The sequence below is a fragment of the Gymnoscopelus braueri genome, assembly GCF_963280865.1.
Source record: "Gymnoscopelus braueri genome assembly, chromosome: 17".
Classification (NCBI taxonomy): Eukaryota; Metazoa; Chordata; class Actinopteri; order Myctophiformes; family Myctophidae; genus Gymnoscopelus; species Gymnoscopelus braueri.
In genome coordinates this window covers 39,129,633-39,153,932 of record NC_137617.1, presented here as the reverse complement: position 1 = coordinate 39,153,932, position 24,300 = coordinate 39,129,633, and the positions used below count along the sequence as shown (strand labels likewise).

Below are 24,300 nucleotides of genomic sequence, written 5' to 3'. Positions count from 1 at the left end.
GTCAATCCGACAGGCTGGTTGATATGGAAGGCTGAAAGCCTCTTTGGGAGAAAGGAGGGGTTGGGCCACATAGTAACCCCAGACCCATCCGAAGTCCACCTCATACAGTCCCTGGCGACAGACAGGGCCTGGAGTTCCCCCACTCGCTTGGCAGATGTAATGGCAAGGAGGAAGGCGGTTTTAACAGACAGCCACCTGAGATCCGCCCGCTCCAGCGGCTCGAACGGTGGAGAACACAGGGCTTCCAAGACCGTAGGCAAGTCCCACGAGGGCACCCGAGTGACATGCGGGGGGCGCAATCTAAGAGCCCCCTTCAGAAAGCGACTCACAAAAGGATGAGATCCCACAGTACGACCGTCCACCGGCTCGTGCTGAGCCGAAATGGCGGCAATATACACCTTCATTGTAGAGGCTGAGAGCCCCTTAACCAACAATGTCTGTACATAGCGGAGCAGTATTGGTACCGAGCACCTGACTGGATCCACTTGTTGGCCCTCACACCAACTACGGAACAATTTCCATCTGTTAGAGTACAGCGCTCTAGTGGAGGGTGCACGAGCGTTCAGCAAGGTATGGACAACCGCCTGATCGCAGGAGTTCAGCAGTGAATCCGGCCCCTCAGGGGCCATACATGAAGCCGGAGGCGATCTGGCTGGGGATGCCAAATGCTGCCCCCTATTTGCGACAGGAGGTCCTGTCTCGACGGGAGAGGCCAAGGCGCTCCGTTGAGAAGCCGTCGGATCATGGGAAACCATATCCTCCCCGGCCAGTATGGAGCCACCAGCAGCACCGTGTGACCGCATGTGGCTATTCTGTGAAGCGTCAGCCCGAGCAGTGGAATTGGAGGGAATGCGTACAAGAGGCAGTCTAGGGGCCATGGGTGAGCTAATGCGTCCTGCCCCAATGGACTGGTTGGATCCGACAGGGAGAACCACAGTCGACAGTGTGTTGATGTGCTTGAAGCAAACAGATCCACTTCTGCTCTCCCGTACCTCTCCCAGATCTCCTGAATCACTGAGGGGTCCAACCTCCACTCGCCTGGAGGAGGACTCTGGCGAGAAAGCATATCTGCAGCCTGGTTGTGAACACCTGGCAGATGTACTGCCCTGAGACTGGCCAGGCGAGGAAAGGCCCACTGAAGGAGTCTCTGAGCCTCCTGCAGAGACTGCCTGGACCTGACACCTCCCTGATGGTTCACATGGTAGACCGTTGACGTATTGTCTGATCGGACAAGGACATGTTTCCCTTCCAAGGCGGGAAGGAAATGCTTGAGGGCTAAGTACACTGCACGGAGCTCCAGCGCATTTATATGTAGTAGCCCCTGCTGAGGGCCCCAGGTTCCTCTTATGGTCCTGTGATTCCACACAGCCCCCCAGCCTGAGAGAGATGCATCCGTCACCACTATCTCCCGGCGAGAGGGCAGTGAGCCCATGGCGACGCCCCGGCATAGACTCGCCCTCCTTCTCCAGGGTTCTAGCAGCCGACGGCACTGGCTGGAGTTCCTCACCAGTCTTTTCTGGTGCCTCTTGGGGTCGAGGCCCAAGCCGTTGACCAACCGCTGCAGGGGGCGCAACGAAAGGAGTCCTAGGGGCACAATTGCGGATGCCGCAATCAATGTGCCCAGCAGACGAAGGAGCAGGCCGTATGTCGGCCTTGTACTTCCCCGTACACGAGCGACAAGGGCCACAATGTCGTCCACTCTCCGTGGGGAGGGGCAGGCCCGCATTGAAACTGAATTGAGGGCGATGCCGATGAACACCACAGTTTGACTGGGAGCCGGAGAGCTCTTGGCGAGATTCACCGTGAGCCCCAGCCGTGCGGCATGGGCCAGAAGGGTGGACGTATCGCTGAGTGCCTGCTCTTGGTTCGAAGCACATACCAGCCAATCGTCTAAGTACGGGAGGATCCGCATGCCTCTGGCCTGCAGCGGAGCAAGCGCCGCCGCTACGCATCTGGTGAAGATCCGGGGGGCGAGAGAGAGCCCGAATGGGAGCACCCGGAACTGATAAGCCCGCCCCTTGAAAGCAAAGCGGAGAAACTGTCTGTGGTGTGGTGCTATTGGCACATGGAAATAAGCATCTTTCAGGTCGATGCTTGTGAACCAATCGTTCTCTGCCACAGTTTGGAGAACATCCACTGTGCGCAGCATTCGGAAACGAAAAACCTTCAGGTACTGATTCAACCGCCTGAGGTCGAGGATCGGCCGAAGGCCGCCGTCCTTCTTCGGAATAAGGAAATAAATGGAGTAGAACCCTCTTAGCTGAGCTGAACCAGGTACATACTCTATGGCTCTCTTCTCTAGGAGCTCTGAAATCTCCCGGCTGAGGGCTTGAGACCTCAGCGGGTCGTCGACCACCGTCATCCGTACCCCTGTGAAACTTGGGGGCCGACGATTGAATTGAATCCTGTAACCCTTGGACAGCGTTGCCACCACCCAAGGGTCTGAAGTCAAGGCTTCCCAGCGGCTGAGATGTTGTGGGGTGAACCGGCTGGGGCCCGGGTCGGGAGAGTCACCTCCGACTCCCCCGGTCCTGGACTGGTTTAGAGGATCGGCCGGCAGGGGCCCCACGCCTAGGAGCCCTGCCTGTGGGCGGCCGGAAAGAAGGCTCTTGGGGGCCCTGTTGGGGTTGGCCCTGCCGAGGAAAGGGACGTCTGGCTCCCGAGGAGCTCTGGCCCCCAGCTGCTGGGTAAGGAGTGCCCGAGCGTCTAGGCTGAGGTGACGGTGCTGGGCGTAAGTCCGCGTACTGGCGCCTGGACCTGTTCGCTTGAACACTACGCTCCAGGGCCTCTTGAGCTGCGGGCCCAAACATCTGGCCTGGAATGACAGGTAGTGTGCGGAGTGTCCTCCTGCACCCCTCCGACAACGGGGACTGGGCGAGCCACACCTGGCGACGAGCCAAAGTCAGAGTGGACATCAGTCTGCCAAGTTCCCTCGCCATATAAGCGAAAGCGTGGAGTGAGGCCTCACTCAGGCTCTGTGACGGGGCGTCACCCCCCGCCGTGCGGAGGGACTGGTCTAGGGCCAGTATAAGGTGGGAAAGAGAATTTCTGATACGAGCCGCCCGAGCTGCTATATCGTAGCTCCTGGTGAGGTAGTCATCGGTGACCCTGCATTGTGCTCGTGGACAACGAGCATCCGGTCTGAGGGCCTCATCTGGGGACAGTATTAAGGATGCAATGGCAGGGTCTATAGCCGGCACGCGGTCTAACCCATACTCCCCCGCTTTGTCCATGGACGCCAAGGCCCTGCAGTCTTGTGACAGGTGGAGACTGGCCTTGGCCCTGGGATCTGACCAACATCGCTGAAGCTCCTTGATGAAGTCCTCAGACGGTGGCACACTGAAGGAGGACTGCTGAGCGTGCCTGAAGAAGGCATTAGGAGGGGGGGCCTCCCCCGGGGGGGCATCCAGTCCAAGCTGTGCCAAGGCCAGCTGAACGGCCTCCCTAGCTGCATGGAACCCAGGCCCATGAGCATCTGCTCCAGACCCCTGAGAGCCTGTCACTGAGCGGGTGGGGGACCCGCCCCCGCCCTCTTCCTCCAGGTCCTCATGCTTTTCCGTTCCGGACGCAAACTGGGAGTCCGAGGCTGCAATAGACATGGCATCGTCCTCATGTTGATCAGCAACATCGACAGTATCATGGCCATAGTTCCCATCTCTAACCTGGAGTGGAGGAGCTGGGGCCACAGCATCGGTGCGGGGAGCACCAGGCTGCAGGTTGAGGAGAAGGGCTCTAATTTCAGCAAACTCAGAGGTCAATGTGTCCACCTTGCGAGACAACGGATCATCCTCCTGACGTCTCCTCTTGGCGCCTGAGGTCCCAGTACCTAGGCGCTGGCGCTTAGACAGACCCCCTACAGGGCTCAAGACTGGCATTCCTGAGGAAGGCACCTCTTCGGTATCCTCCTCAGCCATAGCCAACCTCTCTTCCCTCTCAGCGAAAGACATGCTACTGCAATCAACGCAAGCGTCCTCCGTCAAGGCTAGTCTTAGATGCCCAATGCCAAGACAGTGTGGGCATAGGTCATGGCCATCCTCTGATCCCAGAGCAGCCGAGCACGTGTTACAGACGGCGTACATCGCCAGCATGGCAGCACCAAGCAGCAGTGGAGCGAGACACACTCCCAATGCTAATTGCTAACGGTACAATACAGTGGGCCACACCGTGGTTACGCTTTTTTTTTTTTTTTTTTTTCTCTTGTCCAGTGACCAGCAGCAGCGGAGCGAAACACACTCCCAATGCCTGCGGTATATTAAAGCGGTAGAGCGAAACACACTCTCAGCGCTAATCCTCCTTTCCTTCAGAAGTGGAGCGAAAGGCACTCCCAATGCTAGGCTAGCAGTCAAACATTCACTCACCGTCGCCGATGTACAGCTATGGCTCCATGCCTGGATTGCCTCGATGTTATTGTCGTTAGCCACGGATGCTATCAAGCAGCCGCTAACTCCATACACCGTCGCTGCAACTATATGCTTCCTCTCTTTTTTCCTTGTCCTTTTCTCTCCTTTTCGGTTCTTTCCCCTATGAACGGGGTAATCCAATATATAAACAGGCTACGCAGTCTCTGGAGGACGGACCGTAGTCCGTAGCTCCAACCGTGTCGGTTGCGAAACTTCACGCGCAGCTTGTAGTTGGTCGACCTACGCTTACGGAGGCGAAAAGATGAAAGAGGATGAACGCTGTGTGCACCGCACCTAAATAGGTGGCGTGCGCGTACACAGGTCACGAGTGACTTTGTTGGTATTAATATTCGACCTATGCGCGAGCGCGCGATGATATCCAGGTGTTGAAAACACTGCCTCTGGCGGTCAGTAGGAATGAAGTAGAACTAAAAGACAAGTCATTTTATGTTTGGTTGCGCTCGGGTGTTGCTCTCTGAAAATAACAGATCTACAAGCTCACAACTCTTCGCACTGCGACACGTTGTGAGCTTGTAGATCAGCTATTTTGAGCATGCAACCAAGTGTAATACACCAAAATACTTATTTGTTTTAGCTCATGCTCATTTGATTTAGCTATTTTGTCTCATCTGTTTAAGGAAATAGGTAGCTGATATATTGCACTTTTACCTTAGCGCTAGGTATACTCTTGGTTGCTTGTTTTTGCAGATAATGCACTAAAGACTTCTGGTGATTAGTAGTTTTCGTTCCCTACCTATGTTGAATACACTTATTGTAAGTCGCTTTGGATAAAAGCGTCTGCTAAATGACTGTAATGTAATGTAATGTAATGTAAAATACATTTTAGTCGACTAAATCAACTGTAGATTTGGTCGACTATAATCTTATGATACTTAGTCGACTAAAACTAGACAAAAACAGATGACTAAAATATGACTAAAACTAAATGGAATTTGATTCAGAAGACTATGACTAAAACTAAATCAAAGTTTTCTGTCAAAATCAACACTGCATCTCTAGTACGGAGCAGCTTCCGTACAACTAAAGGGTTTTTACCTTCTCGTAGTTGGCGAAGCCGCCCATGACGGCGGGGTCCACGATGCCGTTGAGCAGCATGGAGAGGGGGTTGATGGGGAGGTTGGGGTCGTTGAGGTGCCTCTGCACGATGGTGCTGATCTTCTCCGTGGTCAGCTGCATGGTCTCCATGGCGTTCTCCAGAGGACTGATCTCCTCCTGCATGAGGAGAACAACGCAGTTTAAAAAACCCATTAAAGGTTTCATGACAATCAGATTTACAAAACATTAAAAGTCTTCATCATGGTCCTTCAAACGTGTATTAAAATGTTTTAACTGAAAAATCCACTCCAGTGAGCCATGTCAGGGTTTTTTTCTCTCTGTGTTTCAGCTGCAATGAAAAAAAAACCTATTTGCCTGCGGGTGTCGCTGTTGAGGGATTTTGCCTGTCAATCATCGCCTCTGCTCCGCCCCCCCCAAAGGAGAAGGGGAGGGGAGGGGCGGGGAGGAGAGGGGGTGGGATTAATGGACTGTGACATCAAAGTCCAGGGGCCAATCCCAGCACTTGTTTAAGCCTAAATATTGAGAAAACCCCAGACCACAGAAAATCCACTGAATGTTCAAAGTTCAGTTTTTGTGGGTGTAATTGAGGTCATAAAAAAAAGGAAAAAAAAGAAATTTAATGTCATGAAACCTTTAAGACCTGAGGCCGATTCTACACATGTCTTCTGAATCCTAACAGTTTTCTGAAAAACATATGTTTCTATATCAGTGGTGCTCAAACTTTTTCATGTCAAGGAACCCCAAAATTTTATGTATTTGGCCGCGGACAGAAAGGATGCGGAACACTTTCTTTCCCCATGCAGGCAATCAGATTCTTGAACTCAAACCTCCCTAGTAGATGAACTTTGGGAGGTGTATTCATTCTTATGCATCAAAATAGATGAGATGAACTATGGATGAAATTCATTCAGTTTAAATACATTGTTTTTATCTGGGCATGCTTATTTTTATAATATGAATTCTTAGTTTTTAGGACTTTTTATTCAGGTATAGGGTATGTTTCTGCACTTTGTTTGTTTTTATTCTTTTATGAATTCTGCTGTCTTTTACTAGGAAAAAACGTAATTTCGTTTATTTTTCTAACGCTGCTTGCAGATGGAAAACAAATGACAAATAAAGCAATCTAGAATCTTGAATCTCAAAATATTTTAAACCTCAGGATGAGTGGGATAGATGGCTCTATAGAAGAGCAGAGAGACCAAATACAACCACCACAGTTGTGTTGAGTTATATTGTACTAACACCAGCGGTCCAGGCCCGGTACACTATAGGTTTAAAATAAAAAAGTGTTTTACTTCTCCAAAACCTCCTTACCTCTCCCCCCCCTGTGCTGAGTGGTGGTCAGTCACCCAGTGAGAGGGTCAGTTAGGTCCATAATGGCGGTCATAACTCACAGGTCTACTTTCAGGTGGTTATCTGTGTGTGTACCGCTCGTGTCGAGCTCTCTCTCGGCCCGCCGTCAATAACAGGAAGCAATGATGTCATCGTAAATCATCTGGCGTTTATTCACCTGTGTCAGTACCGACCCGTCCGCGTCCCTCTCGCCCCTCCCCCGAAACCAACCCAGAATCATTTTTCCTTAACCCTTTAAGACCGGGGACGCATCCGTGTCATTTTAGATTCTAGCTATATATATATATATATATATATATATATATATATATATATATATATATATATCAAAGTGGGGTCACCAGCACAAGTAGTTAATATAGTGTCACAGTCATTTTAACCAATTTAACCATATTTTATACTTATGGTTATTCAAAAATAGCAAAGATTTGTAAATATGTTTTAGACTTTTAACTTGTATACAAGCTCAAAACCATATTTTTTTTTACAAATCTTTGAATATATATATATATATATATATATATATTTTTAAGCAAACAATTTGTACTCAAATCTTTGCTTCTGGTCCCTGGAACTAAATATTTTAGAGATGGGGGTCCGTGGTCAATTACATATCATTTTGGGGGTCCTTGACATGAATATTTTGAGAACCACTGATATAGCAACATATGTTTTTTCAGAAAACTGTTACAATGTATATATTTTTTAAGTGACATTTTTAAGTGAAATAAACTCAAATCTTTAGTTCTGGGGGGGTCCCTGGCAAAACATTTTGAGATAGGGGTCCGCGGCTATCTCAGGTCTTAATGGGTTAATGACTGGGGTGACGCCATTAGAAGATGGGGCTGGATACCCTACGCTGCACACATAAATCATCTGGGCTTAGGCGAGCCATGAATCATATTCTATATTCTGCCCATACATGAACTCTCAGCTGTCGGATGAAGACGGATGGCACACAGCGGGCATAGGGAAATCTCCCAATTGCCGTGTCAACAAAATGTGATCGGTGAACGGGAGAAAAGGGATGAATAAGATATTCGGTGATGCTCGCCTCAGAGTGAGTAAAAGCCTTGAATGAAGGTGAAGAAAGAACCGATAAGAACCGGGTGGCGCTCGGCTGGCACCGGTGGAGGAAGGAGTATTTTTTTACTTAAAGGAATAGTTCACTCCAAAAAATTACTTATTTTCTATCAATTATACAGCCCACGAATTAAGCCTTGAATTCATGGAGATTGTTTTGTTTTTGTTGCATTCCTAAAGCTTCTGAGCTAGGGTGTTGAACAGGAGGAGTAGGACAGATGTCCCCCTGGTGGGGGCTCCTGGTGAGCCAGTAGGATACAACATATAATGCCTCTGAACTTTGACTTTCAGTTGCATTATTGCATTTAGCCTAAATGCAAGAATAATAATATAACAGACGTAACAGACGTAACAGACGTAACAGACGTAACAGACACACACACACACACACACACACACACACACACACACACACACACACACACACACACACACACACACACACACACACACACACACACACACACACACACACACACACACACACACACACACAAGACACCAAAGAAAGAGAAACGTTTATAGCTAGCGCTGATTGTCTTTGAAGTGAAATGCGCATAGAGACACTTAACGAGCAATCGATAATGATACGTGCGCATTTGGGTCTCCATCGAGAGAGATCACTACTCTAATCTAATAGCAACCCACATGGATTTTGGTCAATTCGAGATGACAACAGCAACAGCTTTGTTACATACAAGGTTAGTTGAGAGTTAGTAGTATTGATGAGCATTCCAGTCTATCCAAGGCAGAGAGAGAGAGAGAAAGAGAAAGAGAAAGAGAGAGAGAGAGAGAGAGAGAGAGAGAGAGAGAGAGAGAGAGAGAGAGAGAGAGAGAGAGAGAGAGAGAGAGAGAGAGAGTGTGTGTGTGTGTGTGTGTGTGTGTGTGTGTGTGTGTGTGTGTGTGTGTGTGTGTGTGTGTGTGTGGGTGGGGGTGGGGGTGCGAGCAGGGACTCGGCAACGCATCAGCAGCAAGTGCTCAACTTCATTTATACTTCTCCACTCCACGGTGCGTTACCGATGGGATTGCTCAATCGGCGGCTACTAGACATAATAAAATGCCATTTATCGCGGTAAGAGACGTCTTTCGTGGTAAGTATATCACGCATGGTGATATCGCGATGAAGGTAAATTACCTAAAACATTTTGTACTAGGTCACACCGCATTGCAAATTGTAAATCGGCTATGTTCAACGCGCGACACGTTCGTGTGACTTCAGGGCTAAAGTGGTCTAGCATTGCAACCATAGATCTGAGGCCGTATAGAGATCAGAGGGAGCTACTACAGTAGCTGGCCAGGCAGGCTGCATGGTGTGTGGGAAGAAGGAGAGCGGTGGTGGTGGGTACCCCAGCTCCCCAGGGGGTAGGAGCACAGTGTGAGCCCCACAGAGAGGCTGAGGAGGCCTGGGGAAAGATAGAGCCACTGAGAGTCTGGAGCCATGGAGAGGACCCTGGGGAGGGGGGGGAGAGAGGGAGGGAGGGATAGAGAGAGAGAGCTGCGTAGAAGCCTTTGAGAGTGAGTGAGAGAGAGAGAGAGATGTCGCCCTGAAAAGCAGTGGTGGAAAAAGTACTCACATCTTTTACTTAAGTAAAAGTATCAATACTGCAATGTAGAACTACTCCGTTACAAGTAAAAATTCGGAATTCAAAATGTACTTGAGTAAAAGTATAAAAGTATTGGCATCAAAATGTACTTAAAGTACCAAAATAAAAGTGCTCATTATGCAGAATTTCCCATTTCACAAGTTTTCAAATGTATAACAATCTTTTGAGAATAGCAGATCTACAAGCTCACAATGTGTCGCATCGCGACGCATTGTGAGCTTGTAGATCGGCTATTTTCAAATGGCCGAAATGTATATAGGGCTGAAGCGGTTAACATATGTTTTGTAATAATAATCAAAATCTAAAAAGTAACTAAAGTTTTAAAATAATTGTAGTTGAGTAAAAGTACAATATTTGCCTCTGAGATGTAGTGGAGTAAAAGTATTGGAAATACTCAAGTAAAGTACAAATACCTCAAAATTGTACTCAAGTACAGTACTTGGGTAAATGTACTTAGTTACTTTCCACCACTGAGAGAGAGAGAGAGAGAGAGAGAGAGAGAGAGAGAGAGAGAGAGAGAGAGAGAGAGAGAGAGAGTGCGAGAGAGAAACCTGTCGCCCTGAAAAGAGGGATACTGTAGATCTGAGCGAGAGATGTGGGATTGATAAATAAAGAGCTACTCAACCTTTTTAATGTCAAGGATGGATCTCCATTTTGATGCATTAACTCTTTCATTGCCAGACTTATTTCAGGCTGTGTCGTCCTCCGTTTATTTTTTAACATTGAAGTGAATGGAGCAGCATTTTGTTGGATAGCGTTATCTCCTAGTTCCTTTGAGATAAAAAAATAAATACAAATAATAATAATAATAATAATAATAATATTTTTTAATAATTTCGTCATTTCCGTCCTTGGCCATGAGAGCCATAGTAGAATCGGACGGGAATTCCCGTTTTTGGCAATAAAAGAGTTAATAGGCCACAAAACCTCCATTTGATACCTTTCTTTCTATATCTCTATATAGGACCCCAACCTACACTGTAAAACATTACTCTAATTTAACTCTTGAGAGGGTACAAATGGAACCCTAAAACCCTCTCAGAAGGTTCCAGAGTCTGGAGTGAATGCTTGATGGAGATATACCCCGGGGGAGGACAGGAGAGAGAGAGAGAGAGAGATAGAGAGAGAGAGAGGAGTGCCCTTTTCACAGGCTATTCAGCAGCGGTGACATGAAAGGGACTAATCAAAGCGACAAATGGCATAATTGATTGCGGCGTGCTCATCCGGGCTAATTACGCTAAGTAGTGCATTTGTTTTTGGACAACATAACGGCACATTAAGCCACTCGATCCGGGAACAGCATCTGTGTCATTTTTTAAATGTATTTGGCTATTCAAAAACAGCAGATATACAAGCTCATAGCGCGGCACCGAGTGCCGCGCTATGAGCTTGTAGATCTGCTATTTTTGAAAAAAATGAAATCGTGAAAATGTGTGCAAATCTTTGAATATATATATATACATACATACATTTTTAACTCAAATCTTTGCTTCTGGGGGTCCCTGGAACAAAATATTTTGAGATGGGGGTCCGCGGCCAAATACATATCATTTTGGGGGTCCTTGACATGAAAAAGTTTGAGAACCACTGATACAGCAACACAAGATTTTTTTCCCGAAAAAGAAAACTGTTTAGAAGAAGAGATTTGTAGAATATACTGTATATTCAAAGATTTGCAAAAAAAGTTCACGATTTTTCAAAAATAGCAGATCTACGAGCTCTATGAGCTTGTATATCAGCTATTTTTGAATCGCCAAAGAAATCTATTACCCAATCACCCAGATTCTTTCCCCGGTCTAAAAGGGTTAAAGGGGAATGCGTCCGGCGGTCCCGGGCTCCTGATTGATAACGCTAACCCACTCCTGTGTGTCAACTGATAGCTCTGTTCCTCCCGGTTCCCCCGCATCCTCTGTCATCCCGCCGCTGGCATTCTCCCTGACACCGTGTCAACCCAAAATAGCAGCACGCCGCCTGATGTGTTTTAATTAGGCAAAAAAAACAAGGAGAGCGAAAACAATAAAACTGTATATAAGAGCAGTTTCAAGAGGAGGGGAAAGAAGCGTGGAATGTGTGAAACCACTTGTGTGTATTAATAATTTTTCATTCTATATTATGATTTTGAAATATTTTATAAACGTTCAATGTTTTTTCAAAAACAGATGATCCACGAGCTCACAACACGTTGCTACTGTATGCGTTGTGAGCTTGCGGATCGGCTCCTGTTTATTCATAATTTCATTCAATATTATAATATTGAAATGTTGCAAGTATTTAATAAAATAAAATACTTTTCCACAAATAGTTGATCTAGAAGCTCAAAACGCATTGCATCATGATGCGTTGTGAGCTTGTAGATCATGCTGTTTTCAAACAGCCACGGTATAAAACAGGGCCTACTGTAAGTGGTTATTATAGCCATTTTCTACTGTGAGACCAATCAGCCCTGAAACAGCTACAGGTTTTCAATTTCAATACAGGCCAATCCAGATTAATCCTATAAAAGTGGAAAGTCAACAGTAAGTGAGTTCTGGCCCCCACTGGTCCCCATTCTCTCTCCACTGTATCGGTGTTTCTGCTGTGTGTGGCTGTTTTTGTGTGTTGTATCCCCCCCTTTTAAACAGTGCTGGCCCTAAATCAATGTACCCCCCCACCCCTCCAACACCCCCCCCCCCCTCTCTCTGACACACGCACAGCGAGGGTGAACGTACACAGAAGTTAGCCCAGGAAACTGGCAACAACTGCGATACCGCAACGCTGTCTACAGCGCTTAAGTGGACAAATGACATCGATCGCCTATGCTGCGCAGGGCCGCCCGGCGGATCCTCATCCGATTAGAGGAAGAAAGGACTCTAACCACCCCACACACACACACACCCCGGTCCCTGCATCACATCGCTCACCGTTAGTGGGGGAATACTAAGTACTCCGATTTTTGTAGAACACAATGTAGAAATTATGCTGTTATGTACAAGGCCTGTATTCAGAACTTGACTTGAGTGAACGTGCAAAAGTATACTGGCATCAAAATATACTCAAGGAAAAGTAATACTCATTCTGCAGAATAATGTCTAATTTTAAGGTGAAAATAGCAGATATACAAGCTCAAAACGGGTCGCGTTGCGACAAGTTGTGAGTTTCTAGATCGACTATTTTCGATTAGACAAAGCTTGAAATAGGGCTTATTTGGTTAATGTACGTTTTGTAATAATCATTTCCACAAAGTAACGTGTAACTTAAGTTTTCAACAATAACTGCAGTGGAGTAAAAAGCACAACATCTGCCTCTGAGATGTAGTGAAGTAGACGTATATAAAGTATTGAAAAATGTACTCACTCGAGTAAAGTACCCCAAAAATGTTACTTATAAGTACAGTACTTGAGTAAATGTACTTAGTCACTTTGCACCACTACTCACCGTGGAGACCATCTTGACCTCGAACCAGCGCAGGATCCCAGGCAGCTTGTACGCTGTGGTGTAGGTGGTCCTCTCGATCCACATGTTCTGCAAACAAAAAAGCACACATGAGCTTGTAGATCTGCTATTTTTGAAGAACATTTATGATTTAGAAGACATTTGTAGAATCCCCAGAAGCAAAGATTTGAGTTACAAATGTTCTTTTTATAAAATAAGGATTTTTCTCAGTTATGAAGGTTTCTTTGGCAATACAACATCACGGCATAAATATATTGGGACTGTTATTATCCTGAAAATAAATAAATAAATATTCCAAGCAGGTATTTACTGGACTTAAAAAAAATCTAATATGAAGACGAAATCAGCCAGCAGAAAGATAATTAAAGAAATCCAATTTCACACCTGTTGCTGCAGCAACACACAACTGTTGGTGTCTCACCCTTCAGTGTTGGCACTGCGTGGGAACTAGCTGCCAGTTCCATTCAAGTCAGTTTGGTAGCAGCAGTTTCAATTCTCTAAGGTGGTCTTATCTGTCACAATTTTGGCTATAGGTGGACTATATAATGCCACATTTATATACTCCCACCGTACGCCGAAAATAGCCGGACTACAAGCTCACAACACGTCGAATCCGCAACGCAAACTGACATTTCAGTTTGTTCACGTTTGTTTTATTCAGTTCACCGTTGTGTCAAATGATTTGAGGTTTTGTCAGAAAGTGTCTATCCATGTTCCCTTTCTTCGCCATCACCATGCAGTTATTACATGGGAGACAAATGCATTCGACACAATGACGTTTTCTTTCTCTTCCCCATTCTGTGTGGACTTAGTATGACATTTCTTTCTCTTGGTGTCTCTTCCCGAAACTCATTCTCACTATACAGTCTGGTCTCATCATCTGTGGTAAAACGTATAGCAGCAGTCCAGAACTAAACAGGTGAGACCTGATTTATACTCAATGCGCCCCCGGTGTCGTGCACCATAAAAAGCCAATCTACAAGCTCACAACGCGTCGCAGTGTGACACGTATAAATCACACATAAACACACCTAACCATTGATATGCTGCCAGGGTCATAGCTATGATACGCTTCCTCTGATCTGATTCGCTGTGGTTCACCTTCAAACCAGGAAAAACCATGGCCGTGATTGGACGGCGGAACATATGAACGGATGTTTTCAAATTGCTCTGCACGATTGACCAAAATAGCACCCTGAGATCGACCTGTCAATCCTAAAGGCATGGTTGCCCACCATTGTAACATGGTATGACAACATATTATGTCGCAAGTAGTTCATTTTTCATTTCTTTTTTTACAAAACTTAGCTTAGTTGAAGAAGATATACTTGCTGATTAAAACACAGGCGTAGTGCTATACAGTATATGAATAGGAAATGTTGTTAAACTTCAAATTAAGAAGCTGTGGGGAAAAAAAGCCTGTCAAAAAGATCTGTGTTATCTCACACCTCCCACTGCAGTTACTTGTTTAAGGACCAATTATTATTATTATTACATTATATAAGTATTTTTATGATCCTAAAAATCTGCTGTTTGTTATAGCCGGTGGATTCATCAACACTGAAAACGTATTTAATATAGGGAAGAAAAAAAAAATCTAAAGAAAAAAAATCTGTTTTTAAGAAAAAGAAAACGCCATCAGCTTGCTTCTTCCACACGTTACTTTTTAATGAGCTTTAGGACGCGTAATAAAGGGAGGAAGAGGTGAAGCGCTGGCCGTTCACTATTAACGACACATCAAAGGAAGGAAGGGAGGCAGGCTGGTGGGGGAGGGAGTGTATTGTCGCTGTCGGACCCGAAACCTTGTATCTCCATATTTCAACTCGTACGTGTTTTTTGTATGTATTTCCGTAAACGAATGCACTACTTCAATCATACAAGGAGTGTCGCACAAAAGTAGTGGAAATAGCAGATCCACAAGCTAGATTATTATAAAATGTTTTTAAAATAATGAAAAGAAAATAGCAGTTTTGGACATACAAGGTTTCCACCCGACAGTGACGATATAAGAGGGGAGTCTGGGTTCTATGTGTGGATGACCAGTAATTGTCCCTTGGTCCCTCTTTTACTGGACGGACGGACGGATGGCAGCTCATTAACGCTGTGGCTGAAAACAGCTCAAACGAGAGGGACTCCCTCCTAAACTGCATCTTAAGCCAAGGAAAAACATTGAAAATAAGGAACAGGAGTGTTTCAACTCATGGTGGGGCTCTGTGCGTGTGTGTGTGTGTGTGTGTGTGTATGTAGTTCTAACTACATACAGTATATGAGGGCCGGATGTCCCTACAAGTATAGCAGAACTTGAAAAATCGACCTTGTGGCGGCCATGTTACTGGACCCAACCCAAGACAAATGCTCATTTCATGGTTAACGATTTTTTTCAGAGCCGATGTTATGGTTAGGAAAATATTCATGTTTTTGCAAGTATTTAGGGGGTTAGGTTTAGGGGTTGGCTCAGTTTTAGAATGAATACCAGACTTTCCTCCTCCGTGGTGGAAAGCCTGGTGACGCAAGGTTAGGGTTTGTGTAAAAAATGTGTAGAGTTTATCATGACAAATAGCCATTACAAAACATTGCTGACCTCACAAGTACAGTAATACTTAAACATGTGTGAGTGTGATTGTGTGAGTGTGAGTGTGTGTGTGTGTGTGTGTGTGTGTGTGTGTGCGTGTGCGGATCAGGCCTTTTCTCTTAACGTCAGCGTGTCAGAAGACACAGTAGGCACAGTAAAAACGACACAGCTGTTGGAACTATCACAGCGGAGAAGTAGGACAGTGTCACCAGTCTGTGTATAATTACTGGCCCCATGCTTTAGCAGACAGACAGGGTCAGGGGGAGATATGGTAGAATTAGGCCCAGTATGTGGTTGGTTTTGTTCAGATGAGTCGTAACAGCTTCCATGTGTCATGTCGTATAAAACCATCCCTGACAACTCCTCCGTGGCAGGCTATAGGCCCGGGCCAGAGTCCTCCCACCCTGTCCACATACTGTATAGCAAGGGAAGTACAGTACAGTATGTGTGTGTGTGTGTATTTTAGAGGTCAGGTTAGAGTTACAGTAAGGTAAGAGTTATGGCTATTTACTTAGTCACATGTGTCCCGTGTTTCGAGCTTGCAGATCTGCTAACTTACATAGCATGTTATGTACAAGCTGATGATAGGTTCTTGGTTTACGTATGTATTAGTTATTATTATTAGATTACTATTTCTATGCATTTAAACTGTAAACTGCTATATCTGGCTCTAAGTTTACGGTTAAACTCATTCAAATTCATAAAATGGGCGTCCTAAAACGCAGATGTGCTCACAAGTATAGTAATACAACCGTGTGTGTGTGTGTGCGTGTGCGTGTGCGTGTGCGTGTGTGTGTGTGTGTGTGTGCGTGTGCTGAATAAGAGCATGAGCAATCATGCTCTGTACAAGCGATTCCGTTCTTGACGTTAAAAAGGCTGATTTAGCTTGTTAACTCTCATGTTGAGAGCGACTAAAGGTTGATTGGACGTGACCTGGTCATTCTCAAGTTAAACACTTAAGCCCTATATTGTATACGTCGGTTATTCCACAATATTCCAATTTGCAAGCTCTGGTGAGCCCTGAAGTATCGTGTAAGTACAGAATAAGTTCCATATGGTCGCAGTCGGGTTGGAAACCTTGTATGTCCAAAACGTCCCTTTCTTTACAGTAAATTGACCACTTACATAAAACAGTGAAAATAGCCGATCTAGAAGCTCGACTCGTTGTGAGCTTGTAGATCTGTTATATGGGCAGTGGGGGTGGGGGGGGGGGGGGGGAGTTCACGTAGGATGGGGCCAAACGCCCACAGCGCGTCCTTTTCTAGTCACTGTAATAGACAGCTATCTGTGGTGCTGAAGACACCTGACCTGAGCTATCCATAGTACTGAAAACACCCTGCCCTGAGCTATCCATGGTGCTGAACACCATTCTGAGCTATCCATGGTGCTGAAAACACCCTAACCTGAGCTATCCATGGTGCTGAACACCATTCTGAGCTATCCATGGTACTGAAAACACCCTGCCCTGAGCTATCCATGGTGCTGAACACCATTCTGAGCTATCCATGGTGCTGAAAACACCCTAACCTGAGCTATCCATGGTGCTGAACCAAGCATTCACCACCGGAAATGAGGCCAATGTGGAAGTACTGAAAACGCTGCAGTTCTCATTAATGACCTAGAAAGGTGTCGCTGTTTCCCCTCATGCTGGTTGCAGAAGACTTTTTATGCCATTAACTCATTCAGTGCCCAGCTTATTTATGGCAGTTTGGCTCTGAGTGCCACAGCCAAAATTCATTGTAAAAAAAAAAGTGCTTAGGAGCCGAGATACAGCCTTTTTCAGTAAGAAGTTAAACAAAGAGTGAATGGAGCAGAATATTTTCAAATCATGATACTGTATCTTGTTTTGTTTTTTTGGATAGCTCAGTCTTAGACGTCCAGTGGCACTGAAGCAGTTAAACTCAATGGGTATTATTTTGACCGGACTTTACACTTGATTTTATTACCTTGGTAATCATCTTCATAAATACTTTATGCTTTCAGTCGCTGGTATATTTAATAGAGAGGACTTTTTTCTGAGGAATTAAAAATCACACCATGATGTGTCCCTGGCACACAAATATTTTAAAATACATTTTCAGATGGCAGTCCGCCGTCAAATACATTTCAATTTGGGGTTCATTGACATGACAATGTGTGAGAGAGAGCCACTGTAATATACAATCTAAATATTTATAAAAAGGTCAGTTACCGCAAACTCATTGTCCGGGTCCTTCTCTCCCTTCCGCACCGGCCTGGAGTACTGGAACTTATGGACTTCATTTACCGTGTAGAAGCTGAATACGGGGAGAGAGGAGAGAAGAGAGAGAAGAGAGTAAATTAACAGTGTTATGGGCAATCTGCAGGCTTGATTCAAAGGTTGATTGCCTGGCTGCGGGTCACACACAGGACACGGCGCTTCCGTGACGGCTCCGAGCGGATGGCATTTAACATGTTAGCTTCTTGACGCCGCTGGCTAGGGACAGAAAGTCTCATTTGCATGGGAAATAAATCGGGAAATAAAGTCGGGCGGCAACCTTGTATGTCCAGAACCGTTCCTTTATTATTATCATTATTATATATATATTGTTGTTGTCGGGCAGAAACCTCTTATCTCCATTTTCTATCTTTGACTGCCACAAAATTACACACATCGTTTGCCACGCCACTTCCAGCCATTTTCCAGAGTGTTTTTTACTAACCTTTGAAAAATCATGGAATATTTTTCTCATTACACGCACAGGGGTCAAGTAGAATCGGGGGGGGGGACATTGTCAGGTCGCGGTAATCAGTTGCATAGTTGTGGCCAGTTGAACGTGAACAGTGAACAGGAACGGAGATAAAGCTCATTTTCCACAACGAATAAACAGGAAGTAAACAAGCAGTTTTTTTTTCTTTTAAATGACGTCATTTCCGGGTCTATCCTTTTCTAACAGGCAAGGAATCATTCATAGGTTAGCAAACAGCACCATCTGGTGGAAAACCACTGAAAACACAAATCTCGTCAAACTCGTCAGTGGCAGGCTTCGTGCGCTTTGGCATAATTGGACGAGAAATCTCGTCGGTGACAAGCAAAGAGTTAATGTCCTATACTTTATCATACCACAGCGTCACACGAAAACATCAAAAGTAGCAGATCCACAAGCTCGAAACGCGGCGCGAAGTGACGTGTTTCGAGCTTGTAGATCTGCTACCTTTGCCATTTTCGAATTTGAATCCTGCAAAGTAACAGTTTTGGACATAATAAGCATATGAACACAGAATAGCCTGTGTTCCACTTGGAACACACGGTTATTATTCTTTTCCATTTCCTGAAAAGCAACGGATTTGGACATACAAGGTTTCCGCTCGTCAGCGACAGAATTCGCTTTCCGCGGGACACGCGGCGGGTGAACTCTGGAGCCTGAGACACTCTCAGCCAGGGCTAGCGCTAGTGAAAACCGCAGCACACACACACATACACACACTCACACGCGGGCGTGCAAATGACACGGGAGCCATCAATGGAGAAGATGAACCCTGGCTGCGTCAGGTTAACCCATTAAGAGCCGGAAAGCATCAGTGTCATTTTTCAATTTCTTTGGCTTTTGTGCAAATCTTTGAATATAGAGAAGATTTGCACAAATGTTCACGATTAAAATATATATATATATATATATATATATATATATATATATTTTTTTTTTTAAGCGAACATTTGTAACTTAAATCTTTGCTTCTGGGGGGTCCCTGGAACAACATATTTTGAGATGGGGGTCCATGGCCAAATACATATAATTTTGGGTGGTCCTTGACATTAAAATGTTGGAACACCACTGATAGCAACCAAACAACAAAAAATATATCTACTTGGCCACAGAAGTAAAGATTTTAGTTAAAAATGTTTGCTTTAAAAGAATATATGTATTAAAATATCATGAAAAAAAATCATGATTTAAAAAAACTAAATAGCAGCTCTACAAACTCATAGCATTTGCGCTATGAGCGAGTGATATACAAGCTATGAGCTTGTATATCTGCTATTCTTGAATAGCCCAAAGAAATCTTAAAATGACACAGAAGCGTTGCCGGATTGAATGGGTTAATAGACTTCTCCCACTGCAGGAGTGATGACTGCTGGTATAAGAGGCTGTGGGGAGCAGCTGGTCTGCTCAGTGCACAGCCACACTTTATGTACATACACACTATAGTGGTGGACGGTAACAAAGTACTGTCGTCGGGCAGAAACCTCCTATCTCCTTATTCTACCTTTTTGTGTTCGTTTGTAAATGAACGCCCTGCTTGTCAGGGACCCCGGGGTGTTTTTGGACTCAAAGTAGAGGCAGGACACCTAAGGAGGAGAGTTTAACGACGACTTTACTTAAATTAAATTAATAACAAACAAAGGTACACCTCACAGGGCGAAATACAGGACACAGGGGAATACACGGAGACCCGGAAACAAGCAACTACAACGAACCAGCACAGAGAGCAGTCACAGACGGTTTTAACACATCGGGGGCCAAAACGATAAAAAAAACATGTTTTCAGAGAGTAGCGTGTAGGTGCCGAACAGGGTAAAAAACGTGTTATCAGTCTTTTTTTCTTTCTTTTTTCACAAGGGAGGATGTAGCGCAGCTCTGGAATCACCCACGGTGACTCTGAGAAGGAAGGGACAGATGGATCACCGTGCCAAAAAACATGGCTCCCGTTCTATCTCCTTGATAAAAAACCTCTGTATCTCCTTAACTTTTTACATTGGGGAAAACAAGTCATTTTCGATGGGCGATCACTCCGTAATGGCGACTCGCGTGAGAGATGTTATTGTTCCAGGCGTTAGCCAGGACCATCGATCGTCATACACACATCCATTGTTTGCGTGTGGGTGCTCGCCGTGGAGTCCACAGCTATATAAACAGCACAGCGTTACAAACGGTGAGATCTCTGGCACTCAACGTAATCTGTTTTAATAGAACGCTGGCACCCGTTGTGTTAAATCTCTGGCCAACTCAGACAGTCAAAAAGAATGGACAGCGTTACACCCATAGACTCTACATACCGTAAATGAAACCTATTGTTAATCTAATCCACCCTCTTAACACAGCTGCTGCAAATTACAAATCAGACCCAGTTACCAAACCAACCGTTTGGAGTGGAGTGGTGATGACAAGGGATAATAAGAGTATGAAAAGAGACAATCATTTCCATGTGTATGCTGCATTTTTTTGAGTATATATCTATACTTGAGTATTTGTATCTTTGGAGACCCAAGTACTGGGGGTTGAGTACTTTGTCCATCACTGCTGCTAAAATCCACAGAGATGCTTAACACTTGCATGACTAAGCTATCAATATGACCGATTTTGAGAATTTAAAGTGGATTATCTTCTCTCATGAAGCTCTGAGAAAGTTCCCCTTTCATGACTTTTCCTAAATATATGTTTCAAATCATCTCCGTTTTTTTTTTCTTCTGAAACGTATTATAAATATGAAATATATACCATATATACCATCCCAAACGTTATATTTCGGCTAAATTGACCGCTCTCCCTCTCTCTCCCCCAGGGAAGAGCAGTTCACACCTCTAGACCCCCCGCAGAGCGGCCCGTAGACGAGCTGCAGCAGCGAGTCTATGCGAGTCGATGTTGCCATGTCTGCTTATTATAAGCGACTTTGGGCTTGTTTTTCGCGTCTTTCTATTATTATTAATATTATAATTATATATATAATTACATTATAATGGTAATACTTTTCTACTCCACTACAGCTCAGAGGCAAATCTTGTACTTTTACTTCACTACAACTATTTGAAAACTTTAGTTACTAGTTACTTTGCAGATATAAATATCTTTTCATACTTGTTTAGATTAGAGCTTCATGCATTTTTATTAGGTATATATTTATATAGAAAGGTCTAACCAGGGACTGGTGTTGCAAATTAGCCTCGGCTATTACCCCAGCATTCATGCCTAACTGTTTTCTCAGGGCACAACGACGCATGCAGTAACATTTTCATAGACCTAACTTATTTCTCTCGCAAAATGTGGCGACCCATTTTACTTTCCCTTTCACTGCAAAGCGGTGGAAAAAGATAGGATCTACAAGCATACAGCTCGTCACGCAGCAACTGTTTTATGCTTGAAGATCAGATATTTTGCGCAGGATTGAGCACATTTGTGGAACATAGCATTGTGTTCACTTGTTGCACGGGAGGAGGAGAGGAGACGCGTTTGTCAGCGACGTGGACAGCTGATAGAATGAGAGCTTTACGCTCAGACAATAATGTGAATATTATTATTATGAATAATAATAATATAGGTTTGTCACTGGGTTGTTTACAAGTTACTATAGTTCGCTTGCTGCTACTAAATCGAAAGCAGCATTACATCACGGTCATATTATGACAGTCATGACGAAACTTCAACCTGTTTTTTGCACTTTCTCCATTTACAGCCCGTACATCTACATAAACGTTCGGATTTCAAATATAAAGTTTTTATTCCGTGGCCACGGATGTTACAATTTACTTCGGGTGGGTATAAGTACCCGTGCTGCCCTGCGCTGCTTATCAAAGGAGACAGGGAGTGACAAAATCATATAATAAATATATGATATAATATTTCGTCTCGTCTTTGTTCGTGAACTAAAATGACCATAGAGTTTAGTCCAGTCTTTATTTAGTGAACTACATTTTCGTCTCGTCTTTATTAGTCAACAAAATTGCATAATGATTTAGTCCCAGTTATTGTTTATTCATGGGTGGTGGTCTCGTCTCGTCTTCGTCCTTTGAAAAATGTGCGTTGACGAACATATTTCGTTTACGTTAACGAAATCAACACTGCATGGAAGTAAAAATGAGATCCCCACATACACAAATCACAAATCATGATGACATATAGGAGACAGATAGAAATACACACTAGCCTACTGCCTACACTTTCATAGACCTGCCTGCTTATTTCTCTCTCAAAATTTGGCAACCCATGTTCAACTCTCATCTTTTTAGAAGACAATGGAACCCCCCACTGTTTGGGGGAGAAAGTGTGAACTAGTCTGGAGAACAGAGGGAGACAGTGGCCAATAGGATAGCCTGATTTGGGGATCAAAATGATCTTTTTTCAGGCTTGGTGGAGGAGTATGAAACCTCAGTCATGCGAGTGTTAAAGGGATAGTTCACCCCAATTTTTTTTTTTTTCCTATCGATTAGTCACTGTTTTTTGTCGCGTTCCTAAGCCAATAATTTGATGACCGGCAGCGGTTCCGGTAGGAGAAAAGAAAACAGTGACTAATCGATAGAAAAAAAGTCTTTTTTTGGTCTCTGTCAGGTGGGAATTCAAAAGCATCAAAAGTAGCAGATCTACAAGCTTGTGGATCTGCTACTTTTGATGCTTTTGTGTGACGCTGTAGTATGATCAAGTAGGGCATTAATTTATGAAAAAAACTCAGTTAAAGTTAAAATATGGATATAAGAGGTTTCTGCCCCGACAGCAACTAGTAAATCCGCCTTTCCTCTCAACAGATGCACATTCACATGGAGAGAGAGAGGGGACTCTCCGGAGGCGAGAGTACATAACAATTATTCTAGTAACAACATCATGCATTTCCCCTTTTCCTATAGAAACATGCCATACGGTTGACTGCGCAGAGTTTCGCTTTAGTGCTAAAAAAACTGACATGAATAAAATATCAAAAAGAATTTGTGCCGTTTCAAAGCGCCTGCTCATTTGAATTTGTTGTTGGTGTGTGTGTGTGTGTGTGTGTGTGTGTGTGTGTGTGAGTGTGTGTGTGTTTGTTTGTTTAGAGAGGTAGGGGGTTAGGTGCATGTTCAAATAGTCCCGCATTACTTTGAACATCTGTGATTGTTAACCCATTTAAACCGGGAACGCATCTGTGTCATTTTTTGATTTCTTTAGGCTATTCAAAAATAGCAGATCTACAAGCTCATAGTGCGGCACTCGGTGCCGCGCTATGAGCTTGTAGATCTGCTATTTTTTTTTTATCGTGAAAATGTGTCAAAATCTTTGCATATATATATATTTTTAAACGAACATTTGTAACATATTTTGTTCCAGGGACCCCCAAAAGCAAGGATTTGAGTTACAAATATTCGCTTTAAAAATATATATATTCAAAGATTTGAACAAAGTGTTTAAAAAAAATAGCACATCTACAAGCTCGGTGCCACGCTATGAGCTTGTATATCTGCTATTTTTTAATAGGCAAAAGTATTAAATAAGGGTTATAGCTCAAATCTAAAAATGACACAGATGCGTTCCCGGATCGAATGGCTTAATGTTCCGCAGATGAAAGGCATCAATTCCGTTTGCAATATACCGGAAAAAAGTAATATAGCGGCGCCGGTAAAAAGAGAAAAAAAAACACCCAGACGCTGCGTGTGGCATTCAAACTTCAGCAACGGAAGGGACTCAAAGCACTGGGTTTCGGTTGCACCCAGTATAACTAGGCACACAACCCCTTCACTGGCATTTCATCACAACATGAAATGTTTGTGATGAAATGTCTCGCCGATTGCGCCGCAAACCAATTTTCCACCGCGGAGACAAATAGGAGTATCTATCTATTCACCCGGCGGGCCCGATTCTGCCTGGCACTACCCCCCCACCGCACCCCAACCCAAAATTGGATCCATCCCTCTGCATGGTATTTACTGAATTAAATGATAAGGAGGGGGGGCTCATGCACAAATTAGTACGGAGACTGTGACTTGAGCCTCCTCTGAAATGTTAAACCCTGAATCTTTTTGGACATGAATGGATCAATAAAGGTGGCTTTGAAGCAAAAAAAAAAACAAGCATCCCAA

General features: G+C 44.5%; 1 protein-coding gene across 2 annotated transcripts in view; it reads right to left on the bottom strand.

Annotated features, from left to right (window-relative positions):
• dock1 (dedicator of cytokinesis 1) overlaps positions 1 to 24,300 on the bottom strand; it is a 455,553-nt gene that overhangs the window by 38,958 nt on the left and 392,295 nt on the right. For both annotated transcript variants that reach the window (XR_013934788.1, XM_080454394.1), the window contains exons 43-45: positions 17,713 to 17,797; positions 12,932 to 13,018; positions 5,457 to 5,633 (exon numbers count right to left, since the gene is read on the bottom strand). Coding sequence is in view for 1 of the 2 variants with exons in the window: in XM_080454394.1 (XP_080310520.1) it covers positions 5,457 to 5,633; positions 12,932 to 13,018; positions 17,713 to 17,797 (349 nt within the window). In the remaining variant the exon portion in view is untranslated. The remainder of the gene's footprint in view (positions 1 to 5,456; positions 5,634 to 12,931; positions 13,019 to 17,712; positions 17,798 to 24,300) is intronic.